This window comes from Suricata suricatta, chromosome 17 (genome assembly GCF_006229205.1).
Source record: "Suricata suricatta isolate VVHF042 chromosome 17, meerkat_22Aug2017_6uvM2_HiC, whole genome shotgun sequence".
NCBI lineage: Eukaryota > Metazoa > Chordata > Mammalia > Carnivora > Herpestidae > Suricata > Suricata suricatta.
In genome coordinates this window covers 2238062-2248873 of record NC_043716.1, presented here as the reverse complement: position 1 = coordinate 2248873, position 10812 = coordinate 2238062, and the positions used below count along the sequence as shown (strand labels likewise).

The 10812-nt window shown below is 60.2% G+C and overlaps 1 protein-coding gene across 1 annotated transcript; it reads right to left on the bottom strand.

The window, feature by feature from the left end:
• Positions 1–6173: 6173 nt before the first annotated feature.
• On the bottom strand, positions 6174–10794 carry EFNB3 (ephrin B3). The gene is made up of 5 exons (XM_029927156.1): positions 10510–10794; positions 8051–8343; positions 7774–7866; positions 7555–7659; positions 6174–7109 (listed from the first exon to the last, which is right to left on the bottom strand). Exons 1-5 carry the CDS (start codon positions 10629–10631, stop codon positions 6700–6702), a joined length of 1023 nt encoding a protein of 340 aa, XP_029783016.1. The 5' UTR covers positions 10632–10794; the 3' UTR covers positions 6174–6699.
• Positions 10795–10812: the final 18 nt, after the last annotated feature.

Sequence of the window (10812 nt, the reverse complement as noted above, 5' to 3'; positions counted from 1 at the left end):
GGCTCGGCTTTCCGTGAGAACAAAGGCTGAGTCCTGGGGAAGCCGGCTAAGAGAGGTGTGCCATGAGGGGGGCAGACCTCGGCTGGTGCTAGGGGGCGCTGCGGGCCGGGGCCGCGGAGGGGGCGTCTGCAAGCCCGGGCCCTACCTGCGGCGCCTGAAGCTGGAGGGAGGCCTCGGAGCTACGGCGGGGGAGGGGGAGGGGGAGGCCGAGCCAGGGGGATGGGAAGGCACCCTCCCTGCTTCCATCAATAGTGCCTAATTAAGACAAAGCCAGCAGCGAACCCACTGATTACATTTCCATGAGGAGCTAAATTGATGACATTTTCTTTGCCGGATGAGGTGCGGGGGGAGAAGCTGGGACCTCAGTTCCCCCTTCTGGTTGTCGTTCACACCTGACAGGTCTCATTCTGCCAGTCTGCCGCTACTAGGCCATGTCGGGTACTCCTGAGGGGCCCTTGGGTTAATCCACACCCAACCTGAGCCTGCCATCCCACCTAGCCTAATCTCCACCACCGATAGCCCCTGGCCAGGGCACTCCCCACCCCTGCTATCCTGGAGGTAGGTACCTGGGCTGTGCTGGCCCCCTGCCCAGGCCCGAGTCTTATTGCTGAAGGCAAGGATTGAAGTTGTGAGGGGTCCTGCCACACCCCCAAGCCAGCTGCACAGCAAGGAGGGGCTACATCGATCCCCTAACCAAAGAGGGAGCGGGTGGCAGAGAGTGGTGATTGGCCAGATCCCTCAGGGAAAAGTCCCAAAGGAGTGAATATTTGAGGGGAGGCATGGGGTGGGGAGCTGTAAGGTCGGGACTCATGGCTCCCCCAGGGAGAAGAACACAGTGTAGACCCCCCTGTTTCTTTTCTGACTGCCCCCCCAACCTTGGCTGTACCTAGGGATCCCAGCCCCCTCCATTATGCTAAATAGGTAATCAAACATCTCGCTTTGCTAATTACTGCTCAATCCGATTAAACGCTACTGCTGCCACAGAGATTCATCAACAGTGGTGGAGGTAGGGGGGAGGGATGAAGGGGAGCCAACCACAGCTGTGATGGGGGTCTTGTCCCCAGGGGTACGGAGGGGACAACTGAGACACACGGCCAGGGTACCAAGCGTCAATGCCTCCCAAAGGAAAGGGACTAGAGAATTGTGCCCACAAGACCCCAACTCTTGGCGCGCCCCCCAGCCTCAGCCAGGCCTTCCCTCCTCCCAGACCGTCATTACCCTCAGAACCCAGGCATCCGGCCGGGCCGTTCCCACAGCGACACACACCCCTGTCCCGGATTTAATAAGTTCTGTTCTCTCACTGTCAATATTTGATGTCTCAGAGCCATCTCCACGGAGAGAGGGGGACTCTTCCGTTGCTTCCCCCCTACCTTGGCCGTCCTTTGCCCACCCCAGTGTCTTTGTGCCCCCAACCTTTTCTAACTAGCTGACTTAATGAAATGATATTAAAGTCTTAAGCAACTCCAGAAGAATAGTTGTTATGGTGAAGAGAGTGGGCAGGACGCCTGGGTCCCCGAGGGGAGCAAGGGCTGAAGAGGGGGAGAGGGAGCCACAGGCTAAGGTCTGGAGGCCTCAGTCCCCAGTGGGGAGCAGCAGGTTTGGGGTGAGCGGGGCACGCCGGACCTCTGGATCTTGGCAGGAAGTAGGGAATGGGGGCCGGGGGGCTGGGAGAAGGTGGTAGGTGAAGACTTCCAGGGAGTCAGATTCTCAGCCTGTGGTCCGGAGCATCTGTCGGGGATAGAGAGGCCAGCCTGGGGGACGGGGCCTCTGTGCCAGCACCCCCTGCTGACAGCGCCATGGGCCGGTCCCGTGAGAACCGGAGTAGATTTCTCTTCAGCCCTGACTCATCGCTCTTCCCCCCTCGTCCCGGCAGACCCCCACAGGTGATTTGTAGCTGATACCCTCACAATGGCAGGGGCCAGGAGAGAGTCGTTCTGGGACATGAAGGGCTGAGAGCTTCCAGAAGAGGGAAGAACAGAGGCCAAGAGATGGGAAGCCAAGCGCCACCCCCACCGTCCCCCCACCCAACCCCAGCTCACTCCCCTGGGGACCCTGGCCCAGCCCCAGTCCCCTTGGGGTGGTGGGAATCCTGGGACATTTGGCCGGGGCTGATTGATGAGGGAGGAGGCAGCCGCCGGCACCGAGGAGGCTGCTGTTTGCTGAGCACACAGATTCCTCTCACTCACCCACCAGCTGCCGCCCCCAGGGCTGCCCAGTCTCTCCACCAGCACCGGGGCTGGGGGAGCCGATGCCTGAGCTTCTGAGAGCAACCGGGAGGGAAGAGGGAGGACCAGGACCCCAGAAGCTTCCATCCGCCGTGGGACTCAAGGGTCCCTGGGACTCGGTCCCCTAAGAACTCGTTTCAGGACGCCCACCTTCCCTGCCACCTCTCTGACATCTCTCCTCCTGCCCAGTGTTTGCTCCTCTTCCCTCCTAGCTCTCTGAGCCTGTCCCAACCGCTTACAGATCTTGAAACTTTCCCTGGGGTGGGGGGTAGGGGGGCGCCCCACGTCCACGATTCCCCATATAGCCCCTTAGGAAGCTCCATTTTTCATTCTAACTGAAATTCCACTTATGATGTCAAGCATTCTCCGTCAGAAATTCCCACCGCAGCCCTTCCCTTCAAACCCTCAACATAAGCCACACACACGCACACGCACACACACACACACCCCTCAACATAATTTACATCCTACAAAGTGTGAGCCTCTGTCTGCAGCTCAGCCCCCAGGACAGTCTCTGCTGCTGGGGACAGGGGTGGGGACAGCTTTACAATCCACGATCTCCACCCTCTCAGTCCCTTTCGTTCCTCCTGGCCTGTCCACTCTAGACCCTATACCAGCAGCAGCAGCAGCCCAGCCCTGCCCTCCCAGAGCTTAAAATCTAATGGAGGAAAACACAACTCCCGCCCAAGAAACAAAAGGGGGGTAAAAAGGCATACAGTATGAGACCAACTTCCTGTATGTGGCTCTAGACCTTAAGTGACTTGCTCCCCGCCAGGCTGCGGCTGGGGAAGGACAGGACACATCTGGATTGTGGATGTTCCCAAACATGCCAAGAAATCACCTCTATGCTTTGCACTTGCTGTTCCCTCCGCAGGGGTTACCCTTCCCGTGGTGCATGCCACCCCCCCCACACATCACACAAGGTCTACCTCAAATGTCACCTCTTCAGAGAGACCTTCCTGACCTTCCCCCTCTCCCCCCCCATGACTCTCTATCCTCTTCATCCTGTTACTGTTTCCTTTATACCACCTGTCACTGGCTGAAATGTTACTATGTTGTACCCCCTCCGCTTGTTATTTACTCTGTAAGTCAGTGCCTGAACCGGTGCCTGGGACAAAATAGACCCTTAACAGGACGCTGAGTGGGTAAGTGAATGAAAAAAAAAAAAAAAGAATGTCTACCCCTCCCTCTCTTGGCCTTCTTGCGGTTATCACCCGGGGAGAATGCTTGTGTATTTGTACCCAGAAAGAGAACAGGACGGCGTGTGGCGTTCTGCGTGCAAGTCACCAGCATTTTCAAATCGCTGGAAAAACACACAAGTCACCACGCATGGGGCAGACCGCCCGTCCCCCGGTAGTTACTGGGTGTGCGTGCAGGGGGGAGTCCGCAGACGCAGGGCTCCGAGGGGGTGTGCCTTGGGCTGTCGTGCCAACAGCGGCGCTGTTCCTCTCCCCAGCTGTGCATCTGTCCCCAGGTGTCTTCCTGTCTCTCAGCATGTGATGATATTTTGGCTGCTTTGGCAGAGGTGTTTGTCACAATTTATCCCCACTTCTCTTTCCTCTCGTCTCTCCACCTGTGTCTCTAGATGTGTGTGTGGATGTGGGAGGGGGGTCTCCCTCGGCTCCTTGCCCCCTCATACACACAGCCCTGCCCCAGTCTTGGACCCCTCCCTTTCTCGCTGGGCCCTGTTGCTGGGCTCTGGGTTGCCATAGTGACGGTTGCCAAGTCCCTGAGGCTGATAGCCAGCGATGGGGCTGTCGGCTCCGTCCACGCGGGAGGCTGAGGGGGGCTTTGTGTGGGGAAGGGGATGTTGCCATGACCACCAACCCCCACTAAGGGGCAGGGACCAGCCCTTCCACCCCCCTCAAGCGTCCCCACCTCAGGCTTCTCAGTGTGGGGCTCAGAAGACAGGAGTAAATTCCAGACGGCCCAGCACCTGGCCTCCCAGAACACCTGTGCCTCTCAGGACCCAGGCATCCTGCTCAGACAGGGGGAGGGGCAGGGGTCCCACTGGACAGAGCAGGGGCAGGAGGACCCCTTGACCTCCGGGCAGATGGGAGACAGCAGGAGGGCACCTAAAGTCAGGGGAGGGGCGGGCAGGGCAGAGGTTGCGACCCCTGCAGCGCTGGAGCGATGCTCCTGACAGGCCGCTTTTGTGGTTAGAGAATGGGGCTGAGTCTAGGGGGCTGGGCACCAGGGTTTTTTAGGGGAGAAGAGCCCGGGTGATGGGTGCACAGGGAACAGGCAGAGTGATGCCTGGGTCCTTGCGTCCTGTGGGTAGTCACACTCGGCTTCTCCCCGCACTACTCCCCAACAGCAAAACTCCCCAACTCACAGGTGCCTTGGGCAGGGGGGCTGGGAGGAGGGGATTTGAACCCATGAACATGTTTGTCCCACTTTGTTTCTGACTGTGACTTGCCTGGTCTCCGGGGCTTTGGTTTAGCCATAGACACACGTGACCGCGTGTCCACATACATCCCTGTTGGACGTACCGGCAACCCCTGGAGGTGGCTGCCTGCCTGCCGTAACCCAGCCCATTACCCCTTCCCCATGTGTGGCCCACCTCCCCCCTCCACCCCCAGGATCACCCCACCCTTCCCCTTGGCTGGCTTCGTGCGATCCAGCTCTGGGCTTGAAAGTCACCCCCCACTGCCAGTTCTCTGTTCCGAATCCCGCCCAGTCATTCTCCAGCCTTCTTGTCAACTTTTGAAGTTTTTTATTCTTTTTTATTCTTTTTTTTCTTTTTTTGGTTTTTGTTGTTCAAATTTCCCTTTTACAGTAAAACTATCGAGGTGACGGCCATACCCTGCCACCTCCCCCATGGCAATATCAACTTCCTGTTCTCTGGAAGAAGAGATCAGAAAAATCAGGAAGGAGCTGGGAACCACAGCACCAGAGAGATGACGTGACCTCTGGTGGACAAAGTAACCATCTTGGCTGGTGATTGAGGTGGCCGACTCAGTGCCCAAGGGCAGCTCTGGTCTAATGAAACTGAGCTGGGAGGAAACTGAGGCTCATGGTGCACTAGAGGGTGGGAAGAGGTACAAGCTGGTCACTATAGAAACAGTTGCTAGGTACCATAGTCGGCTAGACCAGTCAGTAGGCCACCATTTTGGTCACTAAGAAGAGAGCCATATGGAGTTGGAAAGGCCTAGGAAGTAAGAGGGTGCGCTGCACAAGACAGCCCTCTGGGTTACTGGGGGCGACACGCGGGTTCTCGGGACAGTCCCATCGATTAACAGAGATTATACTGGGATCGGGAAAGGGCAGAAGAACAAGACACGTTGGGCTGCCACCGCCGAGGGCAGTCACCTCCGCTGTCCTAAAAGCAGCACAGACAACAGGGAAGGGAGACCCCGGGAAGCAAAATCCTCCTCAGTCCACCCTACCTTCTCACAGTCAGTGAGTTCCAGCTTCCTCCTCAAACAGGAAGTTCTTCCTGACCCCCCCGTTCTCCAGAGAGTAAGAACCAGCCACAGCCCCTCGCCCCCTCCCCCCACCACGCCCCCCAGACTAAGCCACTTGGAGTTCCAGCCAGACCACTTCCTATTTCAGAAGTGCTACTTCCTGTCCTGGACGAAGGCACTTCCAGTTTCCACCGCACTGCTTCTGCCACTTCTTGTCTGGAGCAAGTCACTTCCGGTCCCAAGTGGCCCATTCAGCACCAGGCCAAATCCACGTGTCCCGACTGGTTCATATCTTGCTATGGGCCACTGACAAAACAGGACACTTCTTCTCATGGGCGGCTGTCATGACCCAACCACCCCAACATGGCCGGAGGACGTGCGTGGAGGCCCGGGGGCCAGCGCAGAGGAGGAGGCCCGGCTGCCCACGCCCCGAGGGATGGGGTGGAGTGCCAGAGCCTTCCCCCATTAAGGCCCCCATTTTTGGCACACTGAGGGGAGGGTTGGTAAGAGAGGTCAGAAGAGGGAGCTGAGGGCACGGATGCTTACATCCCCCCACCCGGGAGACGGGAGAGGATAAGAAGCCAAGAGGGTAAAAGGAGGCGTAGGGAGGGGGGTGCTAGGGAAGAGGAACAGACCTAGACACAGAAGAGAGAGAGAGAGAGAATAAGAGAGAGAAGAGACAAGAAGAGAAAAACAGTGAGAGGCAGAAAGGAAGAGATGCCAACAAAAGACAGACTGTCCCCGTCCCTAGCGCTTGGCGTGTGAGGGGGACAGGGATCACCGGGTCACCATCAGGAGAGGAGGCTGAGTCCCTGTCCCCTCCCCAAGGGAGAAGGACCCAGGAGCAGAGACAGAGAGGGGTGCACACGTGGCCAACCGAGGGCAGGAGTTTTAAGGAGTCCTAAGAGGGGAGAAGAGGGCGACGGGGTGACAGCAGCCAGGAGCACAGGACCTGGGGGAGGGGGGACAAGGGGCCGAGGAGACGCCAGAGGTGGCCCTCCAGCCGACTTAAATGGGAGGAGCACCCAAGAAGGGCTGGATCCAGGAGAGCCGGGGAGGAGAAGCCCTCATACCTTGTAGTAGATGTTTGGAGGGCTCTGGGGGGGCCCATCCTGCACGATGTACACAGGATGCCCATAGTCGCCACTCACCTTCTCATAGTGGGGACAGAATGGGGGGTCTGCTGCCCCTCCTCCCCGTAGAGCTATCCCTAGCTCCCCAGGCTCGGCCTCCCGAGGTCCCATCACGGCGCCACCCCCCAGGCCCAGAGACCCTCCCCTCCCGAAGGAGCCGGGACCAGGGTGGCGACTCTCCGAAGGCTTGGCCCGCCGTCTCCGCCAACACATGGCACCCCCAGCCCCTGCCACGCCCAGCAACAGCAGCGCCAGCCCCCCTGCGGCCCCGGCCACCGCGGGCATGCTGGGAGGGGGCAGGGGGCCTTCAGCACCCCGGGAGGTTGCATTGCTGGTGGGGTCACCTGGCAGGGAAGGGGTGAAGGAGGAAAGAGGGGGAGGGGCTGAAGGAGCCACCTGGGCATCCGGACACCCAGCCTCGGGGGTCCCCGTGGGCTTCCCTAGCAGCGCCCGAGCCCCCTGGGGACCCCGCCTCCCCTTCCCCCAAACCCCACTCAGAATCCAGGTGTGTCCAGCCCTAGCTGGGTGCCAAGCGGTCTCCCCCCACTTCTCTGACAGCACTGATTGAAGCACCGGCTTGGGTAATTACTTCTAATTGAGTCTTTTCCTCACTTGGCTTCCACTCCCCTCCCACCTCCCATCCTCTCTTCTGTTTCCTGTATCATCCCCCCCCCCCCAAACTGAAGCCCGAGGGAGAGGGTGAAGGCAGGGCAGATAGGGTCCGAGAGCAAAGGAGGCGTGGGGGTGGGAGGGTAGGGGAAGGCAGGAGGCTGGACCCCTGGTTCCTACCTGGCATGTTCTCCTTCCCAGGCTCCAGGCTGTGGGCTGCCCCCCGGTCTCTCTCCACGGGCACCTCGGACACAGGCTTCCTAGGGGCAGCCCCTCCTCGGGGGCCTGGAGAAGCGGAAGACCCAACAGGGGGTGCTGAGACAGCAGCCCCCGGACCATGACGGTGCCGCCCCAACCCCCCTTGGCTCCTGGGAGGCGCGCCCCGGCCCCCCCACTCACTCTGTCCGACTCGGAGGAGCACCTTCATGCCCCGGGTGAGGCACACGCCGCCCTGCAAGCTCTCCAGGCCTTCCCGGGTCCCATCCGACGTGGCTGGGAGGGAAGAGCCAGATGGAGAGGCCGGCACTCCAGAGCCGAGCCCCTCCTCCATCCGCGGTCCCTGGCCCTGGCACCACCCCGGGGGGCACCAGGGGGCTCTCTGGGTTCCTCCTCTGGCCCTCAGTCTGGGAAGGGGGGGGAGACTTCCCGCGGGCCCCCGCCGTCTGCCCAGCAGTACCAATGATGTAGTAATCGTGGTGCGAGCGGAACTCGTGGCCCCACAGGTTAGGGCTGTACTCCTGGAACTTGATGGTGAAGCGGAGATCCAGGTCTGGCCGGTCACAAGTGAGAAGCAGGTTTGGGGCAGGGGGGGCCTCACAGCGCCGGCCCTGGGCGCCCCCTACCAGGTACAGCTTGTAGAACTCGTAATTAGGAGAGGAGTGGGGGCCAGGAGGCCGGGCCCGGGGGCACAGCAGGTCAAGCCGGTCCCCGATCTGAGGGTAGAGCACGTAACCACCCTCGGCCTGGAACCTGTCAGGAGGAAGGCAAGGTGGACCAGGAGGGGGGATTAGAGGTCTGGTCCCCAGAGCTTTGCCTCCCTCACCCCGCATCCCTGCAGGCCGGCCTTCGTCTGAGCGGAAAGTTTGCTTCCGACAGGGCGGCCACTAAGGGCTCGGGAGCAGCGGGAAGGCAGGCTCAGAGATCCCCAGGCCCTCGGTGCCCGAATGCACTCTCCAGCCCGCCCTCACCACATGCACACTGCCGTCTCTCCTCCATCACTAGCCCCGTTGCCGTGGCAACAGGATGCCAGTTACCAAGGAGCTGGCCTCTCTGGAACCACACAGCCCACCCATCCCAGGTGATTTCACTATTCCACGGCAGTCAACCATGGGGCCAGGGCCTCCCCTCCCCCAGGCCACCACTGAATTGGGGGGATTTCAGGGCAAGGGAGGAGCCAGGGGGTAGAGAGGGTGGGGGGTGGGGATCCAGACCAGCGTCCCACTCAGTCGGGCGATGTGACAGGAGTTAAATGCCTGGCCTGGCCATAGCCCTATATGAGGCTAACGGGAACCACAGTCTGGGGGCCAGCTGCCCCAGACACCCTCCGCCCAGTACCCCTCCTCCCCCAGGTCTCGAACTTCCTAGGGAAAGTGCCTTATTGCTCTGGAACTCAGGGAGTTGACTTTTCTCACCACAGCCCACCTAGAGCCCACATCGCTCTCAGCCCAGGCATCCCCTGGCCCAGCACCACCACTTGCCAATGCCTGTGACCCCTCCCCATGCATTAATGGCCACGGGGGTCTCAGAGCTGGGTCCCCGGGGACCGCTGCTCAGTATCTTCCCAGACTCCCAAATGACCCACACCCTCCCCTGCAACATCCCAAAGAGTCCCTCAAACACCGTACCCCCCCCTTTCCTCAACCCTATCAGAAAAAGCCTAACTTCCTCAGGCTGCACCTGAATCTCAAACTGCAGCTGGGAGTCGATGGGTAGGAGACGGAGGAAAGACGTTTGAGATTAGACCCAAAGAAACGTAGCAGCGAGGGAGGGAGGGAGGCTGGGAAGTCAAGAGAAGACAAACAGTAATTCTAGTTCTTCTCTAACGAGCATCTAATACGTTCAAACACCTTACCTCTAATCCTCAAAAAGGTGTAAGGATGGAGGCTAAAACTCAGAAAGGGTAAGTGGCGTGCCCAAGGCCACACAGTGCAAAGCAGCAGAGCTCAGATTAAGACCCAGGATCCTAAGGCCTCTGAAGCCCACCCCCTTCCCCCTTCCCATGGCCTCACACAGGCTCCCCAGGGAGGCAGGAAGTTTTCAAAACACAGAACTCTTTTGCTAAGGGCGAGTGGGATCCGCATGGAGGCCAGGGTCCTAGATGACCTCCCAGGTCTTACGCAGTGTGATTTGAGGCTTCGTGTGACCCCTGGCCTTTTTTCAGAGCAAAGCAAGCATGCCAGGGAACAGAGGGGTCTGATGGAAGAGTTTGCAACACAGATGGGGGAGGGGGGTGCAAAGAGTCCTCAGGACTCCAGATGCAAGAGAGAAAGGAGGGGGCTTTAGGGGGCTCCAGGCTTCTTCCAGGAAAAAAAAAGTCTCCAAGCCAGGAAGGCAGGGATATCTTCTGGTTTGGGAACTGATCCGCCAAGGGCTCACTGACCCTCTGGCTGTGGTCAAGAGTTAGGAGACAGATGGTGTGGACAGAGTCAAGAAGTCTTGGCTGAGCTGTCCCCGGAGCCCCCACGCTGAGCCCCCTTCCCTCTCCTTGCCCAGTCCCTTCAGGGGAGGGAGGCACCCTGCCCTTCCCCGGAGCGCTCAGCCGCACCTACTCAGCGGCTCTCTGGAGAGCTGACATTAACCAGGCTCCCTCCAAGCCCAGCCCCCGACAGGACACAAGTCTTTCACAAACCCAAATAACCACTTCACCACCCTCCCGGCGGCTACCCGTGAACTTTCCGATCCTTGCCCCCGTGAGGTCTCTCCAACTGCCGACACATGGTGATCGCCACCCACATCCAGTCGCCTCTGTTTGCTCCCAAGATCACCTCTGTCTCGTTACCCATCAGCTCGCATCAGAGCACTAGCAGCCTCCCTCCAGCCTCCTCCCAGCTCTGAGAAGCCAGCTCCCCGCACCCCCGAAGCCTCCCTACTCCCTGACCGAAGGGTGTGGGGTCTCCCCAGCCCGGGGCCACTCACCTCTTATTCGCCGAATTCCAATAGACAGGCTCCAGGCTGAGCCCAGACACCAGCCCCAAAACGCCGAGCAGCAGCAGGGCCCCGACTCGCACGCCCCCCGGCCCAGAACGGGGGGCCCCCATGACCCCGCCAAGGCCTGGGGTGGGGGGCGGGGCACCAACTCCCCCAAAGTCGCTCACCCCCCTGCGGTGACCGCCTCGGCGGCCCCGGCGATCCGGCCCCGACCACCCCGGTGGCGGCCGCCCCCTGCTCCCACGCGGACCCGCTTCCTGCTCTGCCCGCGCCCCGGCCGCGGAGCGCTCA